Source organism: Staurois parvus, unplaced genomic scaffold (assembly GCF_062004578.1).
Source record: "Staurois parvus isolate SC_StPar_1 unplaced genomic scaffold, SC_StPar_1.0 ptg000365l, whole genome shotgun sequence".
Classification (NCBI taxonomy): Eukaryota; Metazoa; Chordata; class Amphibia; order Anura; family Ranidae; genus Staurois; species Staurois parvus.
This window is the reverse complement of record NW_028318161.1, coordinates 5297896-5318827: the sequence shown is the minus strand read 5'-3', so window position 1 is coordinate 5318827 and position 20932 is coordinate 5297896. Positions and strand designations below refer to the sequence as shown.

At 43.3% G+C, this 20932-nt stretch overlaps 1 protein-coding gene across 3 annotated transcripts in view; it reads left to right on the top strand.

The window, feature by feature from the left end:
* GARNL3 (GTPase activating Rap/RanGAP domain like 3) overlaps positions 1-20932 on the top strand; it is a 312374-nt gene that overhangs the window by 210970 nt on the left and 80472 nt on the right. For all 3 annotated transcript variants that reach the window (XM_089685234.1, XM_089685233.1, XM_089685232.1), the window contains 3 exons: positions 15777-15851; positions 20163-20262; positions 20485-20603. In XM_089685234.1, coding sequence (XP_089541360.1) covers positions 15777-15851; positions 20163-20262; positions 20485-20603 — 294 coding nt within the window. The remainder of the gene's footprint in view (positions 1-15776; positions 15852-20162; positions 20263-20484; positions 20604-20932) is intronic.

Genomic DNA, 20932 nt, shown 5'->3' with positions numbered 1-20932 from the left:
CAGTGGACAGATCCCACTAATGATGATGACGGGAGAGGTTGTCATTATTTCTGCAGTGTGTGTCAGACCAGATGATTTCATGGCACCTATTTTATACTGATTGAATGCAGTGGGATGCTGTTCTGATATTATGGAATTGGTAGCCTACTGCATTGTTTATTACTCTATATATAGAATAGTGCTACAAGTATCCATTCTGTCGCCATTGCTGTGTGGCTCTGTTATAGGCTCTCAGTTGGATTGAGTCAGATCTCAGAGTTTTCAAATATTCTGGGCACAGAGGTTGTAGGCCCCTTTCACATGGATATCATTCGTTCAGTTGCATTTTTTCCAGAAAAAATGGATTCAGTTTAGATCAGTCTTCATCCATTTTTGCATCCATATTTGTTCTTAGTTGCTGCAGAGTATAAACAAAATGTTTCCTGACTTAGAAATGGACATAAACAGAACAGATGTAAATGGATGGCATACTTTTACATCTGTTCCATTCCATTTCAGTGGATCTGGACGTTGGCTGTTCCATTTGAAAAAAACGGACGTGAATGGACATGAATGTAGGCGCATGTAAACGTGTGATCATCCATATACATCCTCTGACACTTGGACATACATTGTGTTTCAGTCTGGATCTGCCTTAAAAACTGACAGACAGATCTAGACTGACTTGCCCATGTGAAAGGGTCCTCACAGTGATACAGACAAGCCTACCCTGACTCCTTTGTGCTCTCAGGTTAATGTGTACAGAGATGGGTGCAGACAGTTATCCTCTAGCTATGTTGAGGAGTTCTGTAAATTGAGGGAGGCCACTGGACAATGGGAAAAGATGTTTAAGGGGTCTGCATACACTGCTGGGTATAAATGAATGATGGGTATAGAGGGACTCTTCTACAGCACTTCTTGTCTTCCAGGGCCATTTCTCATTCACCAGTCACAGGGTATATCTAGGTTGTTTTTTATATCGATGTGAGGGGAAGGCCCAGAATATTTTGTAGGTTGTATGCTACCCCCTTAACCTATTTTTATGCCCTTTCCCTTCTTTTTTATCATATGTAGGTTACCACAGGTGATCTGTATACAAAACGTCACTTTCTGGAGATAAAAATGGCTGCTGGAGGTGCTCATATCTGACTGTAATCAGTAATAGTGCACAGTGCTACCGAAAGCAACTGTAGGAGAGAGGCAGATGATGCTGGGATTTTTGTTTCTTACATGTATCAAAGTTTTTTTTCTATTGTATAGCCCTGGAAATGACATCCAGAATTTGATTGGTTTAGCAGGCTAACTCTCAGCCTGCAGTTTACCAAATAATAAGTAAAGGCCGCTTGACCTGTTTCATGCTGTAATAAACTCAGCTGTGAGCATGTCCTCCTTCCTGGTCAGCAACAGAAATTTTGTATTCTCTACAGATGTGCCTGTCCTCAGGCAATGGTGTTCCCGAACATATGATGGCGATGAGCACAGTGAAAGCACAGAAAACTCCTCTGTCTCATGAGATGTCAGCAGAATCTTTCAGGACATATACTTTTAGGTGGTATCACACAGCACTGTCCTCCATCCACCATGTGCCCCGTCTGAGGATATTTTTAAAAAAGAATAAAAACACATCAAGTTGTGGCTTGTGGGCCAAAGGAAACTAAAGGGCCACCTGCTAACATATTGGGAATTAGAGCAGTGCTTTCTACAAGCACAAGGTACTTACATTTATGTACAATGTTAATTGTAAGTCTTCATGTACAGTTGGATAAATGGCTCTCTCCTTAGTTTATATCTGAGCTAAAAACAAGATGTTTTGGATGGATTTGAATAACTAGCTATATATTTAGGCTGAATCTGTGCAATAAACAAGTGGTTCTTTCTTGATGGACAGCTGGATAAATGGCTCTATATTTAGGTTGTATCAGAGTTAAAAACCAGCAGCATAAATAGCTCAATATTTAGGACAAATCACTTTTAATTTAAAAAAAAATGTATTTTTTCCCCCCAAAATTATAATTACCTAGGTGGATGCAGCATTGAACCGATGCTGCATCTGTCCCCTGCTGGCTCTAAGTGTGAGAACTCAGTGATCACATGACTGCTGATTTCTGAGTTCTCACCACAGCTGTGAGCAGAGAGCGGTGACTGTCAGTCGCCGCTGTCTGCTCTGCACCCCACCCACTCACTGGAGGGGGAGGCAGCGGCTGTCAGCGGCTTGCTGAGAGGCTGAGCCAGGTGTCGCTCCAGACTCTGACTTTAAAGTCTGGATCTTTCCCCAGCCTGGACCAGCTGAGTGACATCAGCTGACAGCGCACTTCAGCCCGCTGTGAGCTGAAAGCGGGTCACAGGAGTGCAGAATGAGCTGCACTCTTGTTATCCACAGGAGAAGTATAGCCAAAAGATCTTTGGCTATACTTCTTTAAGATTTATGTTCGCCATAAAATTGAGGCTCCAGATAGTTGGGTAAATAGATCTTTATTTTGACTGTATCTATACATTGCAAGTATAATTAAAGGCAAAACTTTTTTTAGTTTAAGATGAGAGGTATTAGAACCCTTGCCAATTTTTATTGCTGTCAGTGCCCCTGATAAGAAGATTAGCCCTCTCTATTTGTCCTGTTTACCATTACCACTGAAAGTGAAAGTAAAGAAAATCCAAAATTTTGGGTTGTCCCCAGAATAGTAATAGAAGACAAATCTTCTAATGGAGACACTAGTTCTGGTGGTCTGGGAGTCCCCAAGGGGTTTCCTTTAATATTCAGAGATTTCCTTTCACTTCCTGCTTTGGCTATGGGACAGGAAGTGAAGGGAAAACTCCAAAATGGGACACAGTGAAAAAAAATCTAACATGGGTTATAACCCTCCCTTACTCTATTCAAAATGAAAGAAAAAAGTTTTTCCTATAGCTCTACTTTAAGTTCTGAGAGTGTAGTTAGATAAATGACTGAAGATTCAGAAGATATGGGTGGACAGTGTATAAGTAACAGCAAACGTAGGCCCATAGTGCCTAATCTGTCACAAACACATCTTGCACAAGAAGTAGCAGTTGGCTTACATGTTTCAGCCTAAGTGGCCTTAATCGAGCTATAATTAGGGCTGCTTAGGATGAAGCATGTAAGTAACTGTTCTTAGGCAAGATGTATTGGTAGTAAATCAACAGCAGAGAAGATGTTATGTGTAGGCATTTGTTTTTGCTTGTTACTGGACTCCTATGAAGAAGGAACAGCAACACTGTGGATAAGTGCAGGAGCAATATGCAGGGTGGAGTGGTGTCTCTATGATGTTCTGACAGTTAATAAGTGCCTCTATATTTAGGCTATATCATGGCTATAAACCAGCAGTTCTGGATGGACAGTTGGATAAATGGCGCTATAATTAGGCTGTATCTGTGCTATAAACTAGCAGTCTAGGATGTGTGGATTCAGGGCTGTTTCTTTTATAGCAAAAGTTCTGGATGGTCTGTTGGTCTCTGTGACATAAATAAATGTTTTGCATTGCTTCTTTAATCATCCTTAAAGAGAAACGTCATCTTTATCATAAAAATCACTGTACAAGAAAGGTACTGTTAGAACTGTTTAGCAATGGCATTCTACAGATAAAGATAATCACAGGCTTTTTATTCATTGCATAGCTTGTTTTTCTGTTCCTCCCCATTCTTCTCATGGTGGACATTTTTACTAAGGGCAGATTAATCCTTCTCCATTTACTTCCTGGAACTCTGGATCTGCCTTTAGAAATATGTGACAGGAACTTCCCAGTGACCGCATAAAGAAACTGTCGATCCAAGCGCCCATGCATACCCTCCCAGAGACTTCAGCCACTAAAGGGGCAGCTGTCCTAGGGGCCCATCCAACCCAATGCTAAACTCCTGTAGTAACAGAACATGGAGCCACACGCTCTAGATCAGAGATCTATGACTAAGCCCATAATAGGGTGAAACGCGATAGAGGGGCCTGGCATGGGAGGAGACCAGTTTAAGCTGGTCTAGTACATTTCAGTATAGTGTTGATCTACAGGGTGGCCCCACGTTCTGTTACTGCAAGGAACTTCCAAGGATGCAGCTTTGAGGCCCAGGTTACCTCTCCTGTGCCTTACTCAACCAAGATGTGGAAAAACAGTAACTGAAAAAAAAAATTGTTTAAAGTGGTTGTAAAGGCAGAAGGTTTTTTAGCTTCATCTATTCTATGCATGAAGGTAAAAAAAGCTTCTGTGTGCAGCCCCAGCCCCCCTTATACTCACCTGAGCTCAATCTCGATCCAGTGATGTGCACAAGAGCCAAGGCTCTTCCTGCTTTCTCCCACCTCATTGGCACAGGCACAGCAGCATGAGCCATTGGCTTCCACTGCTGTCAATCACAGTCAATGAGGAGGGAGCAGGGGCGGGGCGGTGTCTTATGGACACAGAGGTGGCTCAGGAAAGAGCCCTCAAGAGTGCTCCCAGAGCGAGCACTTACTATAGTCAGCACTTACTATAGTCGGAGCATTGACGAGGGACCCGAGAAGAAGAGGATCATGGCTCTGCACAGAGCTGGTAAGTATGACATGTTTGTTATTGAAAAAAATAAACTTTACAATCACTTTAACTAATGATTGTAAGATGATTTCATATCAGCATACAAATCTGTATGCTGCTGTGAGTTTTAGTGAAAGGGGAAAAGTTTGCTGTAAAGGGAAGATTAAACTTTTCAGAATGAGGATGATGTGAATTGCTTTAGGCCAATACTCTTCTGTGTGGTTTCTGCTATGTAGTGTTATGGTCAACAGAATGGTTTGTAAAATTAAGTATTTATAGTTTTTTAAAACATTTGTTTTTTTTGCCAATCTTTAGACCTCATGTACATATGAAGACATTGAGCTGTGCTGGCAGCAGAAAAATGCTAAACGCGCCACCGCATTTAGTGCTTGGACATTAATTCATTTGATTGGCCAGAGTATTTTCCATTGAAATAAATAAATGCCTACCTGCTAAATCCGGCTAGTGTTTAGAGGATGCTTAGAAGTGTTAATCATGCTTAGCATTTTTTGGCCAAAACGTTCCTCTCCTGAATGTAATTCTTTTGTGTTCAGGAGAGGAACATTTAACTGCCCCTAAACTCTGATAAAAGCCTTTGTGTACATGGAAACATACTGTAGGCTTTTATTGTGGTGCGTTCTGGGGCTTAGACAAAAAAAACGCCATAAGCTCCTAAGAGTGAGCAATGTACATGAGGCCTAAGATACTTGAGATCAAAGCCATAAACAGAACAGAAAAGGAAGGCCATTCAGAGTCTACTGAGACAAACCAAGAATCTCTCTGTGGCTCAATCGACATGTGACCATTTCCCCTTTCTGTAGGCTCCTGAATGATGGGTTGTACAGTCATGGCAAGCTCCACATATTTTACAAGATAGGTAATTGGCTGAGAGTAATTTTAACCTGAGGTTTACTAAACAGGTGCAAAGCTAGATGCAGTAATGCAACACAGGTTCAAGATGACAAAGAACATGCATACATTGAGAAATAATGGAAAACAGGTTCAGGACAAACTCTTCACTGCAATGTCTGTTTGACTTTGGTAAACATCTGGCTGCATATCATAGTCTTGTTAAGATTATGTAACAGTCTAACTGAGAATACTTCAGTAAAACAGTTTATCCTTATAAACAGTGTCATTCGCACTGTAGTCCAAGGTAGTTTTGGTAACACAGGTGAACAGCTGGAGGGTTCCAAGTCCTCAGGACAAAGTGTCATCCCACTGAAAATAGAGTATTCTGGTAGCAGTTGGGAAGGTACTTCCCACAGTAGCTGATTCTTTTAGAGAAGCTGCATACTTTTAGGATCTGGCCTGGCTGGTTTGCTGCTGGTTATGACAGTAGAGGGCTTCACACCTAGCTGCAAATCACTTTCCCAGCTACCTCTGCATCACATGTGGCCTTTCTGAGCTCCTAAAGAGAGGAAAAGTTTATCCTTCCTGGGCATGTCCAGGAACCCAGAAAGGTGTGGGAAATGGTATTAAAGGGGCCTGCACCTGCATCTGAGCATAGTGAGAAATTTCCACTTTGCTACACTCCTCCCACTTGAACTTGTGCCTGGTAAACTTGCAGACTATTCAGGTTCATCCCATGTAAAGTGTACAGGGGGTCTCCCAAAGTTGGATCTCTTGGGGTTGAGTTGAGTCTCCATTCTATCTTCTGGGACAAGAGGCATCAGTCGGTCAGTTGATTGTGGTTCAGAGGGCTCCACAGTAGGTGCTTGGACTTAAGTTGGGTGACCAATGACCACTCCAGAGACTCTTGGGGATTAATGATGGAGAAGCAGAAGGCATTCACCATTGAACCTCTGGTGACAGAGATGATTTTGGCTCAGAAACCTGGACAGATTTTTTTAAATCTCCTATGTGGACCCCTCTGTGGGTCTTAGTGGGTTTGAGTTTATGGTGTAGGTGTCTAATTTTTTATTGGGTTCCTTTTCTCTGCATATCACAGACTAGCGCACTTGGAATGAGCTGTTAAAGGACAATTCCAGGGACTTTTCCAATGGTGTTTGAACCTTCCCTTGCTGGTGTGCCCTTTTAGGTTGGACTAGAACTCTCTGGTTGAAGGTATTAGGAGTCTGCAGCAGAGATGACCAGATATGTGTAGCTATACAAGGAAACTGAGACCAAACAATATATATTGAAGTAACTTTATCAACAGCAAAGCAAAAGACATGCACACACCAGCAAACACAAAAACCAAGTGGCCCACAACCAAAATGCCTAAGTAACAGAAACCTAACAAACTAACTACTGTATGTACAACATGTACAAAATATATACAATATGGGAAGCATGAGTAACCGGGAAATACGAGCGATGTAAGGAACGGGGGAATCAGGACTGGGTACAGGATAGGGGGGGAGCAGAAGTAAGGCAGCAGGGCACAGGATAACAGGATGCAAGGCTAGCTCAAAAATAGGAGTAGGATAAACCAACGTTCATAATCTGGTAGCAAGCAAGGCAAACAAAACACTGACACAAGGTGTATTAGTACTGAGAGGCTCTCCCAGCAGCTGGGGCCAGGTGGAGCTGATTGTTGGAACCTACTGGCTGCTAGGAGACCCTGGTGGACACTGAAACTACAGCTTTCTAACCAGAGAACCACAGTTCCACCAACAGGTGCACCAGGTCCCTAATGAAGGTCTGATGCTGCTAACTGTCCTTGCTATACGAATGACTGGTCTTATGGAACCTTTGGACTTCAGACAGGCATTTTACTCCCAAATCCAGGAAGTCAGAGTGTGTTAACATAGTAGGGTGAGTGGCCTGTCGAGGAATGTACCATATGGTTGCATTTCCAAACCAATATGGCTAAGTAATGGGTGAATTTCCTTCATTTCTCAGCCTTTGTATTAGGGTGACTAAACCTCTCATATGTCCCATTGCCTCATGGGTACTACAAGGTAGTGTGTGATGTTGTAATAGTTAGTGAATGACTTCATTCTAGGAAGAACTCCCATTTGAAACAGGGTCCTTTGTCTGAATGCATCTTCTGCAAACACCCATAAGGAAGGTGAAAGTGCTTCCACAACATCTGGGCAGTGGTCTTGGTAAAGTGGTTCATCCTCAAGAAATTAAGTGGTTGGTCTGGTGGGGCAGACGTGTGCCAAGTCAGAGGTGGCATTTGGGTCTCAGCACCATTTGACAGTGAACAGACAACACAGTGTCAGCAGACTTGTCCAACTATCTGGAACAGACCCACACAAGTGGTTTGTAGCATGACCCAGGCATTATTCTTCGGTACAGTATACCATCCCTCAGGATGAGATGGGACCCTTTCCTCAGCAGTTTATTGGTTGCTAGTAGTAGGTTCAATCCGGGACTGGGCTACTCATGTAAACATATCACCTCTATTAGTGGGACGACCACTGGATCCCCTCTCTGTGTCTCTCCCAGTTAAACCTGAGGCACATTATTATGTTTTACTCCAGTCAAGTCAAGGATTTATGTCTGCTCAGTTTCTTCATCTACATATTTGGTTGGAGAGTCATTCCACAGAGGGATGATGATCTTGCACACCTTCGCTGCCTCTGAGGCAGTGTTTGCTTTTTCTAAGAGGGGCATCTCCTCTTTGCCTCTCAGAAGAGTATTCCTGTCTGTGCTTCAACATAACTCTCTCTATTGCTGAACCAGTCAGTTTTCCACCTCCTAACTTTTCGGTTGCAGGCGGGTCTGTCGATTTCCCCCTTATGATGGCAATAGGTGCATCCGAGCCGGTATGCCTTTGCTCCTGACATGCTATGGCAATGTCTAACAGTTCATGGAACTTTAAATTAGGCTTGCTACTATCTTTCTCTTTTAGGATTTTTCTGACCTTGTTGGACAGCAGTCCATATACAAAATGTTCTTTCAATCATCTGTCTGCGTAACCCCAGCAGAGGCCATCTCCCTCAGTCTACAGCATATTTCTGCTTCTATGTCTTGCAGTTGCAGTGGATAGTATAGAATGGACCTTTCCACTCTTTGCTTTATGCTGATTAAATGGGCCCTAAGGTCCCCTAAATGTCACTACTTGGTTATACACTGCTTTTAAGTGGTTAACTGCATTGTCAATGGAATCCTGGTCTTATGCAGATAAGAGCAGGATTAGTTTTCTTGCTTCCTCATCCACGGTGTTAAAATCTAACTTCTACCTCTGCCGGTGGAATCCTATATGATCGGATCAGGATGCCATCTCCTGACCTGTCCCTGTGTTCATAGGTAATTCTTGCTGCAGGAATCCTGCCAGGAATAAGAGTCATTGTTGCAGAGATGGTTGCCTGCTTCCTTCTGGAGTAGTACTATCTGGCACTGCTGGCAGCGCTTTCACTGTCTGATATGGCTGATCCTGTTCATAGATGACATGTTTTAGCAAGATATAGGTATTCAGCCAATCAGACAAGGAGTAATTGTAAATTGTGGTTACACCAAGCCCCGAGAACAAAGTGCCACCCCACTGAAAATGGAGTACTCTGATAGAAATATGGAAAGGGCTTACCACACAAGCTGGGCCTTTTGGAGATAGCTTGTGCTATTAGGTTTTGATTGGTTCTGACAGTGGATATCCTCTCACCTGGCTTCAGATTATTTGCCGGGCTACATGGGCCTTATCAGGTATTGTCTCTCTGAGCTCTGGAAGAAGGGAAAGATGAGGAATGTATCTTTCCTGGGCATGTCCAGGAACCCAGGGAGATATGGCAATTTTAATTAAAAGGGCCTATGCCTGCATTTGAGTGTAAAGCGTAAATGGGCATTCTACTACATATATAAGACAGAGAGTATAATACTTCCAGTACTGCATTACTGTTAGATTTTTTATTTAATTTTTATGTCATGTCATTGGAGATGAAAGGGATGGTGGCTGAAATAAAGAATAATGGTCAGTGTTCAATTGTATGTTTGAATTTCCCCTCACCACTGACAAATATTCATACTCTAGGGCCACAGACATAGAGCAAACATAAACCCCTATGTAGATATTGTGATGGTGGCAACCAAGGCCAGAAGGCACCGCTGTTAAGTCATAGGACTAAGTATCAGAGCAGCTTCCTGCCCTAATGTACATGTTGGTTTGGTGATAGGTGATTACAGTTTTCTAGTAATGTACCTACTGTAACATATAGATTATGTATATAGGTGATACAGAAATGATTGCTGATATATACAGTATATAAGGATATTTGGATTTGTTGTAGGTGTACTGTTTTTGTTTGGTAATAGTTTTTGTTACCTCTATATGAAATATATGTATTTTTACAGTATTTTTCCACTGACTCCACCTCCCCTGCGGCACTCTCCTATGGAGGTCTCGTCTGGTCCCATTCACCAAGACTGAGCGGTCACAAAGGTGGTGGGGTCGGCCTGCTCCTATCACCGCTGAGCACCTTCCAGGTCCTCCCTAATCCTCCCTCCCTAACTTTCTCCTCCTTCGAGGCTCACTGCATCCGGCTCTTCTCACCCACCCCCCTAAGGATCGCAGTGATCTACAGGCCTCCCGGATCCATACCCCGCTTCCTGGACGACTTCGCTGCCTGGCTTCCCTTCTTCCTCTCCTCTGAGCTACCAACCATCATCCTCGGTGACTTCAATATCCCCATCAATGACAACAGCCCGGCTACTTCCCAATTCCTCCACCTAACCTCCTCCTTCGCGCTCACACAGCACACTCAATCCTCCACCCACATCATTGGGAACACCCTGGACCTCGTCTTCTCCCACCTCTGTACCCTCAACCAGTTCTCTAACACCCCCTTCCCTCTCTCCGACCACCACCTCCTCACGTTCTCCATCTCCCCTTCCCCTAACCCCCCCCCCCCCCAGAGCGCCAAACCATCACCAGCCGCAACCTTCGCAACCTGAACCCGGCCCCCCTCCACTCAGCTGCCGACCGCCTACACGACAGCATCCTTCCACTGTCTTGTCCTGACCTAGCCACTAACACGTACAACGACTCACTATCAGCTACCCTAGACTCTCTGGCACCCCTAACCACACGCTACATCAAACCCAGACCGCTCCAACCATGGCAGAACGACCACACTAAATGCCTCAAACGTCGCAGTCGTGCGCTGGAGAGACTATGGCGCAAAACCAGGTCCCCCCGTTCATTCTCCCTCTACAAATCTGCCTTCCTCACTTACACCTCCTCCCTCCACGCCGCCAAGCAGGCTTACTTCGTAAACCTGATTAACACCCTCTCCTCCTGCCCTCGCCGACTCTTCTCCACCTTCAACTCCCTGCTCTCTCCCCCCCCTCCTCCACTCAGTACCTCACTCACCGCCCACGAGATTGCCACTCATTTCCACAATAAAATTGATGCTATCCGTCAGGACATAGTCAACTCGCAATCTACCTCCCCACCTAGCCTCCCCCCCCCCCATCTCCCCCTCATCTCTTCCCTCCTCTGACCTCGCAACCGCACTGCCCCCCTCCACACCCAAGACCCCGCTTACCGTAACCCCACCAGCTCTGCACTCCTTCAGCCCCGCTACCACTGAGGAAGTCACCAGGGTCTTCTCTGAAGCCCGCCTCACTACCTGCCCCCTAGACCCTATCCCCTCTCGACTCCTCCAGTCACCCCCCTCTTCCCTCATCTGCTCCCTCACCCACATCTTCAATCTCTCCCTCTCTACCGGCGTATTCCCCTCTTCCCTAAAGCATGCGCACATCACCCCCATACTCAAAAAGCCCTCCCTGGACCCCTCTGACCCAAACAACCTCAGACCCATCTCCCTGCTGCCACTCACTTCCAAACTCCTGGAGCGCTTAGTCTACAACCGCCTAAGCGCCCACCTAACTGACAACAACCTCCTTGATCCACTACAGTCCGGCTTCCGTCCCCTACACTCCACCGAAACCGCCCTCCTCAAAATCACCAACGACCTACTTACCGCCAAAGCCAAAGGCGACTACTCTGTCCTCCTCCTCCTGGACCTCTCCGCGGCCTTCGACACAGTTGACCACCCCCTCCTCCTTAATAAACTATTCTCCCTTGGCGTCAGAGACACCGCTCTCTCCTGGTTCTCCTCTTACCTATCCCGACGCTCCTTCAGCGTTTCCTACAATGGTGCCACCTCCCCTTCCCTCCCCCTCTCTGTTGGGGTCCCCCAGGGCTCTGTCCTTGGACCCCTTCTCTTCTCCATCTACACCTCCTCCCTTGGCAAACTCATACACTCCCACGGCTTCAACTACCATCTCTATGCTGATGACACTCAAATTTACCTCTCCACCCCTCACCTCACCTCCACTTTCTCCGCCCGCATCACTCACCTCCTAAACGACATCTCTGACTGGATGTCGCTCCATTTCCTCAAACTCAACCTCTCCAAAACCGAGCTTCTCGTCTTCCCTCCTGCCCGCGCCCCCCCCCCCATCCTATCCATCACTACTAACATCACCACCATCAATCCCGCCCCGCAAGCCAAAGTCCTTGGGGTCATTCTGGACTCTAACCTCTCCTTCCAACCTCATGTCAAATCACTGACAAACACATGCAGGCTCCACCTCCGCAATATCGCCAAAATACGCACCTTCCTTACCCCAGACACCGCTAAACTACTTGTGCACTCCCTGATTATCTCACGCCTTGACTACTGCAACTCCCTCCTCACCGGCCTACCCCAGTGCAAACTCTCCCCGCTTCAGACCATCCTGAACTCAGCTGCCAGACTCATCCACCTCACCAGCCGCTCCACCTCTGCCACCCCCCTCTGCCTCTCCCTCCACTGGCTCCCTATCGCCCAACGCATCAAATTCAAACTACTCACTCTGACCTACAAAGCCATTCACAACACTGCCCCTAACTACCTCACCGACCTGATTCCCAAGTACCACCCTACCCGTACCCTTCGCTCTTCACAGGACCTCCTTCTATCTTGCTCCCTGGTCTCCTCCTCACACGCACGTCTGCAAGACTTCTCCAGGTCCTCCCCCATCCTCTGGAACTCACTACCCCAATCCATCAGACTGTCACCTTCCCTCCTCACCTTCAGGCGCTCCCTGAAAACCCACCTCTTCAGGGAAGCCTACCCCACCCTCACCTAACTGCTGCTCTCCTTCATTCCTCCTACCACTCCATCCCCCACAGCCACTTCCTCCTGTACCACTACCCCCTCCCTCCCAGATTGTAAGCTCGAAAGAGTAGGGCCCTCTTACCCCTCGTGTGCTGTTCGTAGCTGCTGTAATGTTTCATGTATTGTCCCCCCCTCTATTGTACAGCGCTGAGCAAACCCTTTGGCGCTATATAAACTCAATGTAATGTAATACAGCATATAGGTTGTATAGGATACAGATATACTAGCTGCCATGAAAATGTAGAATGTTTGGGCTTGGTAGAACGGCACTTTGTTGGTTTGGAATTGGTTGACGTTGCTGTGACAGAGACCAGATGCATCAGATTCTATTATAAAGTTTTCCGTGTTCCGGTAGGTTCAGGGTGAGGGTGGAATAATAATCTGTCTGACATTATGTTCTATTAGGGTAATTACCCTGATTAGACAATTTAATTTTCCCTCCATCCTGGATGAATTTTGAAGGAAAAATATTTATTTCATGAGGCTTACCAGGCATGTTAGTGGCTTATTATAAAATAATTGTTTTACTGGTGTAATTTTGTTTTGTGTGTCTTCAGTTCGAAATACTGCAGCAGCCATTTTACAGCCCCGTAAATACCAGCATTGCTTGGGCATTCAAAATGGCACCTGAAAATTACAACATTAAAATAACAAACAGTATTGCTGTCTCCACTTACCACCTTCTCTATTCATGAATTCAGTGATATCAACTCTTAAGCTCTGTAACTTTTTTATGACACATGCTAAGATTTAATTCTGGAGTGTGAGGGAGGTTTCTGGTATCTCAGAACATTATGAGTAAAAGGTTTCTCATATTGGTGTCACATTGCCCTTCATGTACAACAATAACAGACATACTGCCAAGGACTCCTTTGATTATAATGAAATTGGGGGATAATCATGTCATGAGTAGTTCCACCCCTCCTGGCACCACATGCGGATGTCAAGCTCTCAATGTTTATTACATATGGTACCTCCTGTCTGGTCTGAATTATAAATATATTTGGTGTCATACTGGAACTTTCCATCTCAGTGGCCTTATCTGGGATAGCACCGGGGGGCAGAGATGGAAAGATTTTCTAAATTTTACATACCTAATTGAAGTCTACCAGTTTCTAAACTGTAATTTGTTAGAACACTGGTCAGGCAGTTAACAGCCAAGTCGTAAAGCAGAACTTTACCCATAAAACTTGATAAAAATATTAAGTATTCTACCAAAATGAATGTGTGCTGTAAATTGCCTCCAGCATTGTTCCTGTTTCTTCTTGCTGAAGGCTGCCATTTTGGTGAAGCCCAGAGCCCCTGAACAGCAGTAAATCATAATGCAGAACTAAACCCATTGATTTAACTGTTTCAAATAGCAGTTACATTCCTAGAATGCTGCGATTGCCAACTGTCACATTTGCTTGTGTCATCAACCAAACTGTCAAACCATCAAATGACTGGTGTAATAACTGATCAGATGTGCAGCACCATGGCAGTTGCAGATCAAACAGAAGCGGCTTCCTTGGAAAGATCGAAGGTTTTACTTCCGCTTTAAGGCTGTCAGCAGATCGGCCTCTACAAATACAGCAGTGCCTAAAAAATAGAGAGCAACTGAGCATGTGCAGAACAAGGTGAGACAGTGTATTACTGGGTTTTAAGCAATATATGCACTTATTTTTAATGTTTTACATAGCTACACCTGCAAAAAGGGGCCAGCCTGAAGTGATCTAGCAGGATGGGTTGACACTGAGCTGTTTATTAAAGCCTGGTGATACACTGGCCTTTGGATCAATACATTGGCCGTGAGATCAAAGATCCATTTAGAGTCTTTCTGTAAATATAGCCTTATTAAAAACACGTTTAGCTTTTCAAAAAGATCCCTCTGTACATAACGAGCTAGTTCTGAGCCACTTTTCACTATTCACAAATAGGAATAAAATATGATAGGCTTCCACATAGAACTTATAAATGTTGTGGTTGTGCCCTCTGTTTAATAATCTATATTTTGTTTAACTATTTATAATATACATATGATGTACTTTTTTGTCTAAATTCTGACTGGTATATAAATGAAATAATATTTTTGTATATATTCTGTTCTGTGTATACATTTTATATATGATACAAATTGGCAGTAAAATCTTGTGGGCTGGTGCTAGATAGAATACATATTATGACTGGGAGGTCACGCCTATCACTATGTGATATAGGATTCCCTCCAATATTCTGTTTTTGCACCATTTGTGACTGATCCTCATTAATATTACTATCTGTCGTCATCATTAACATTTCGGCAATCCTTGATTTTCTGTGTCAGGTTCAGGCCGTTGAATGTACATCACATAGGATAGTCCGGTTTACCATGCGAATGTACAGTACATTTACCTCGTAACCCCCCCTAAAGGACCAACCTCTTTGAATAATGACTAAATTTCACTAAATTACAGCAGTTTTCTGTACCTGTACTCATAAACTCCCATACATTTCTTGGGTTGTTCTGCTGGCTATATTTGATATAAGTTTTATTTTCTGTTTTGATTTTTATCCACAGTCTAACCTGGGAAATATAGCAAAGGATAATAGGGATGCTGCTGCTTTTATTATGCCACAGATGCCGTTCTCTTAAGCGTAATGATGTGCCTTCTCTGGAATTTGCTGTCATTTAGCCTTTTCAAAAAACCATCATAAATGTCTTGACATTCTATTAATAAGACAATAAGTAATTATCCTAGCACGCTGGTGTTGCCTTCACTGTACCATGACACTAATTGGACGCAGAGGTAATGTGACCGGCGTGAATTTCTCCCCTCAGAAAATTTTGCTACCTCTAGTCTTATTGCTGCCACATCTGTGCAAGAGCAGAAAACTAACATGGAAGATTTGTGATGACTGACGGAAAGGAAAAACACAGCCAATCAGTCATTTTTTTAATATTCTGCAAGCTGCACTAGGAAAATAAATTCTGGATCATGATTGGCTGCGTCTGTTACCCCAGTATAAGTTTCCTCATATGTGTTCCATGGTTGGTGTCTACAGACTAAGGAAGCTATTTACTATGTATCCCGATCTGTCCATGACAGCATGATCCTCCAATCTGGCAGTATATGGCCTGAAATGACTGTACATGCAATTCAAAGAGCCACTGTTATACATTATACTACTGTCTATGCATCTGATCTTGCTATTCATTGTAATAACTCCTGCTCTAGTCAATCACCTTTAATTTACATTACTTTGATATTCCTATCAGTTGATCTCCAGTGATGCGGATGGAGCCATCCAGAGAGCGGGGCGATTCCGGGTGGAGAACGGATCATCAGACGAGGTAAAGAGGCAAGGAACATCATTCGGTTTCTTCCATTTTATATCTGCAATTAGGTTGATGGAGAGCTCTCAGGGATGTACGATAAGTGGCCTGTTATTTGTACTCCCTGTTTACTGCTGGTTTTCTGCAGTCATGACGGATATAGATGGGGCTCAGAGTCAAGTACTTTATGTACATAAATTGATGAATAATCCGATATTTAACAAGGTGTCAGATCTGTATTTCTGAATTATGTTTTTCTGTCTCTTGGTCTCTGGCACATAAGGCCCATGTAAATCTCCTCTCTGAATTCAGTTTTCATTGCTTTGGCAATGCTGGTGTCCTTCTCAGTTTTCTGTGGTCATCCCGAATCTTTCTTTCAGTTAGTTTAGTAAATAGTCAGTCACCGTCATAGCAGTGCAGAACAGAGGTCGGCAGTGGAACTGATCAGCCGTAGGTACATTTAGCAAGGTGCTGTGTTATCCGTATATTCATTTTTTCTGCCCTGATTAAATCTGGATTGGTGCTGTGATTCTGGAGGGAATTCTGGCTAGAAGTTTTTCTAGTGTAGGACATAAGAATTTTAGACTACAGACTGAGTCTCCCTGGCAGTTCTGTGGATACATACATACAGAGAGAAGTGCACCTGGAAGGGGAGAGCTCAACTCCAGGCAATGAGCCAGATGCACAGCTGAAATACATATACTGTCTGGGAGCTGTTTACCTGGCAAACGATTCGAATTTCTGAAAAACCTGTCCTGAGATATACAGACCAAACAGACAGCACAGTCATCGTGGTAACCTCACTAACCTGCACAAAAGTGCCAGTCCACACTGGAATCACACAGCAACACGCTCCATGTTCCTGTGCGATTCTATGTGATGCAAGGCACCACAACCAGATCGCATGGTACTGCGGTACCATGCAATCTGGGCAAATGCACTGAATATTCAATATGCGTTTTGGGGTGTCTTAGAAATTTGTCACCTGCAGCAGATCACACACCAAGTGAGTTAGTAGCGCAGTGTGGGAAACTCACAGAACACTGGTTTCCAACACTGCATTCCGATATGAACGGGCACTATAAAGCAGAACTAAAGTGATAGATTTAAAGACTGCAAGCAGGCAAAGCTGTTTACGTGCAATGTTTCTAATGCTAGAAAATAAACCTAACTGCCTGTTCAGTGTTCATTGGAATTTACATTGTGCTGCACAAGAACAGCTCCGTTTACATTCCGGCAAGGTCTATGAATTCCTGCACATGCGCAATAGCAACATCATGCTAAACCAGCCAATGAAGATAGCTGCAGCATAGCACACAGAAGAACCCGGGTAGGAGATACCGTCGGACGATTAAAGGAGACGATTAATCAGGACTTTAGTTCTGCTTTAAGCAACACACTAAGGGAACCCCTCTGTTCCCAGCCTCTGTTGGACAATGAAGGAGCAGCAAAAGATCATCTCTACCTTCTCTTCCTGTCTGCATATTACTTGTCAGCACACATGTGCATATAGAACACCTGAATGGCCTCAAATGTTGTACTGCAGTACATAGGGTTATAAAGAATGAGCTTTATTCAGAGTCAGGTATTTATACTAGGTATGTTCAAAAATACACTTAGAGGTCTTTTTATAAACATTTCTTGCTTGAGTGTCATAGTTATATAGTTAGTCTGGCTGAAAAAAAACAAAAGTCCATCCACTTCAACTACAAAAAAAAAAAGTTATAATCCTATACCCACATTGATCCAGAGGGAGTAAGGGAGTCTATTCCACATTTTCACAGCTCTCACTGTGTTTGGAGATTACATTTCTTTTCCTCCAGACATAAAGAGTGCCCCCTTGTCCTCTGTGATGTCCTCAGGGTGAGTATCTCTACACTGAGTTCACTATATGAACCACTGATGTATTTATACATGTTGATCATATCCCCCCTTAATCTCCTCTCCTCAAGAGAGAATACATTCAGTTCCTCTAATCTTTCCACATAGCTGAGCTCCTCCATGCCTCTTATCAGTTTGGTTTCCCTTCTCTGTACTTTCTCCAGTTCCCCAATGTTCTTTTTGTGAATTGGTTCCCAAAACTGAACTGCATATTCCAGTTGAGGTATTACTAATGATTTGTACAGGGGTAATATGATATCTCTCTCTCTGGAGTCTATACCTCTTTTAATACAAGAGAGGATTTTGCTCACTTTAGAAATTGCAGCTTGGCATTGCATGCCATTATTAAGCTTGTGATCTATCAGAACCCCCAGATCCTTCTCCACCATTGATTTCCCCAGTTGTACCCCCCCTAGTATGTATGATGCATGCATATTCTTAGCCCGCAAGTGCATAACCTTACATTTATCACCATTAAACCTCATTTGCCACATAGTTGCCCAATTAAAGAGTGCATTGAGGTCGTCTTGTAAATTGAAGACCTCCTATAAGGACGTTATTCCACTGCACAGTTTGGTGTCATCTGCAAACACTGAAATGGTATTTTTAATCCCAGACCCTATATTGTTTATAAATATATTAAAAAGTGTCAGAAGCATTTGTGCAAGCTGAACCATATGTCATTGTAGTAAAGAGATTAATGCCGGTATTGTAAACTCCAGTTAGTGGGCAAAATGTGGTATAGATTTCTGCAATGCCTTAGAAATATGTAGACCACTAGATGAAGCTGATGATACAGGAACTAATCTTACAAAAATTATGGTGACTTTTCATTCAGCCTGCACAAATGCTTCTAGCATTCATGCAATGAATGTTTTATAAATAGACACCTTAATATTTTATATACCATTATTGCATTGAAGAATATTTTATATTTGCCTGGATTTTATTTTTAAAGTTAAAGTTCAAAAATACTATATAATCCAGAATCATTTTTTGACAGTAAGGAGAGGGCTCTGTATGGCACCGCTTCCTGTAATCTCACTGATGTGAGTCTTGGTGTCAGGTGATGCTCTTTGCATTGAGAAGAACTAAGCCAGAGAGATAAAATAGACCAATAAATATTCTTGTTTGCCCTGTTTCATCTGCCTCTTTGATATCCTAGAATTGTACTGTTCGTGATGTAAATCCATTAGGGCAGTGAAATTGGTCAAGAGACATATTTATGTTTGTAAGAGTGGATTAGAGGGAAGCAGATGTACTGCCATACATCGGGGGACTCTCTTTATTCAATAGGATTCCTTTCGTTCAGCCATTCTAAGTCACCTAGTGCCTGAAACTTCATAGAATCCTTCCAACCCAAAGCACTTGCATTCATTTTATTTATTCATATGTTTTTAATTATGTCTTTCTACATTGACTCCTTGAAGGCTGCTTAGTCTATGCTCATTCTAGTACCCTATATAATATATATTGCTGTTTATAGTCCTTGTCACTTGTGTTGATCTGAAAGAATCTCTATCATTGCTCATATTACTCTGCTAATAATCTATTTAATTATCTACAATACTTCTCCAGACAGAGGTGTATCACCAAGGGCTGCACTATGAATCATAAGTAGATATGGTGATGTAGCGCTAATACCATGTGATAACTGACATAAGAAACTTGATATTAAATGGTTGAATACACAAATAGTATTAATAAATATATAGGTGTACAGTGGTGCACCTAATGTGTATCCCAAAAACATGCCATCAAGAATGTGACTAAATATAAGTGATAGGTGATTTAAGTGAAACAAATATTAACCAAATATAAATACATGTGATCATGAATGAACAATATTTATAAATCGTATAGTGCAAAGTCCGAAACGTATAACTGTGATGAATCAATCTTCAACAGTGAAAATGAATATGTGCTCAAGTGCATCAGACCATCTGTCACCATCTAGCGTGCACACTTACCTCCAATCTTTGACCCTCAAGGAGTCATAAGGCATAACAAATCACCAGTATAGTTCAAGGTGGGATGAATCTCACTCTCTGGATGGACACAGGATCAGCTTCCACACAGCCCACGGTTAATCAACCATTACAATGGTAAGGCACCTTTACAAAACTCCTCCACTCTCCCAATGGCTCAGAGAATCAGAGAAAAAGACACCATAGTGTAATATAGTAAAGTTTATTATACCATACACAAATGCCAAAGACCTACTCACACATTAAAATCGGGTCATAGACCCACCAGGCATGAACTGTATAACCCACAGTCAGGGTGCTTGCATAGGGAGTCCAAAAATGGCTGCCGTCCATGCGTAATTGCGTCACCACGCTCTAATCCGACATGTTTCATCACGATAACACGTGACTTCTCCAGGGATACCTGATACTATGAATCATGTGATCTCTTGCTTTGACCCATGTCTTTCGTGTGTTACAGAATACAGAATACACGCCGGGTATATGGAGGAGAACGGACGTACATCTGGAAAACCCGGAGTATCACACACGATGGTACTTCAAATATTTCCTCGGTAAAGGTGTGTCTCTTTCAGCCATATTTTCACTTTCCTGCACTTCCCCTCTTTACAGACAGAACATAACTTCACACCTATATATGTATTAATCACACAACATACACGAAGACCAGAATGGGTCATCTATGTAATGAATTATGATTGCAGATTACAGTATAATGTCCTTCCTATAAACCTGACAGAATAAATAGAAAGTGCTGTGATGTTGTATTTGTCATTGAACAGTTCACCAGAACTACATAGGAACTGATGCGGAACGAAACCCATTTTTCCTATCTGTGGTCCTCTCTGACCAAAATAACCAGCGCATACCGCAGTACCGTGCAATCTTATGGCGGAAAACAGTAAGTGACACAATGGTGGGATATTTTATCACTGATGGTTAACACACAGGACAGACTGTGAGCTTCTTTCCATTGATGACGGAATGTAATAATATTTACTGGCAGAGTTAGAAGTCCTCTGACATTAGCTGCTGCTGTCAGCCTGTGTGTGAGATGTTTAGCCAGACTGATTGTTATCCCTGTATGTGTTTGGCTCCATACCGCCTTCTGTCTTTCTCCTCAGACAGATGGTGCAGCTGAAGAGTTGACAGACTTCTGTTTTTGTGTCAGCAGGTGAATCCTGTGTGTATTCCTGCTGTTCTTGTGATAGGGAACTTTAGTGTGCAGCT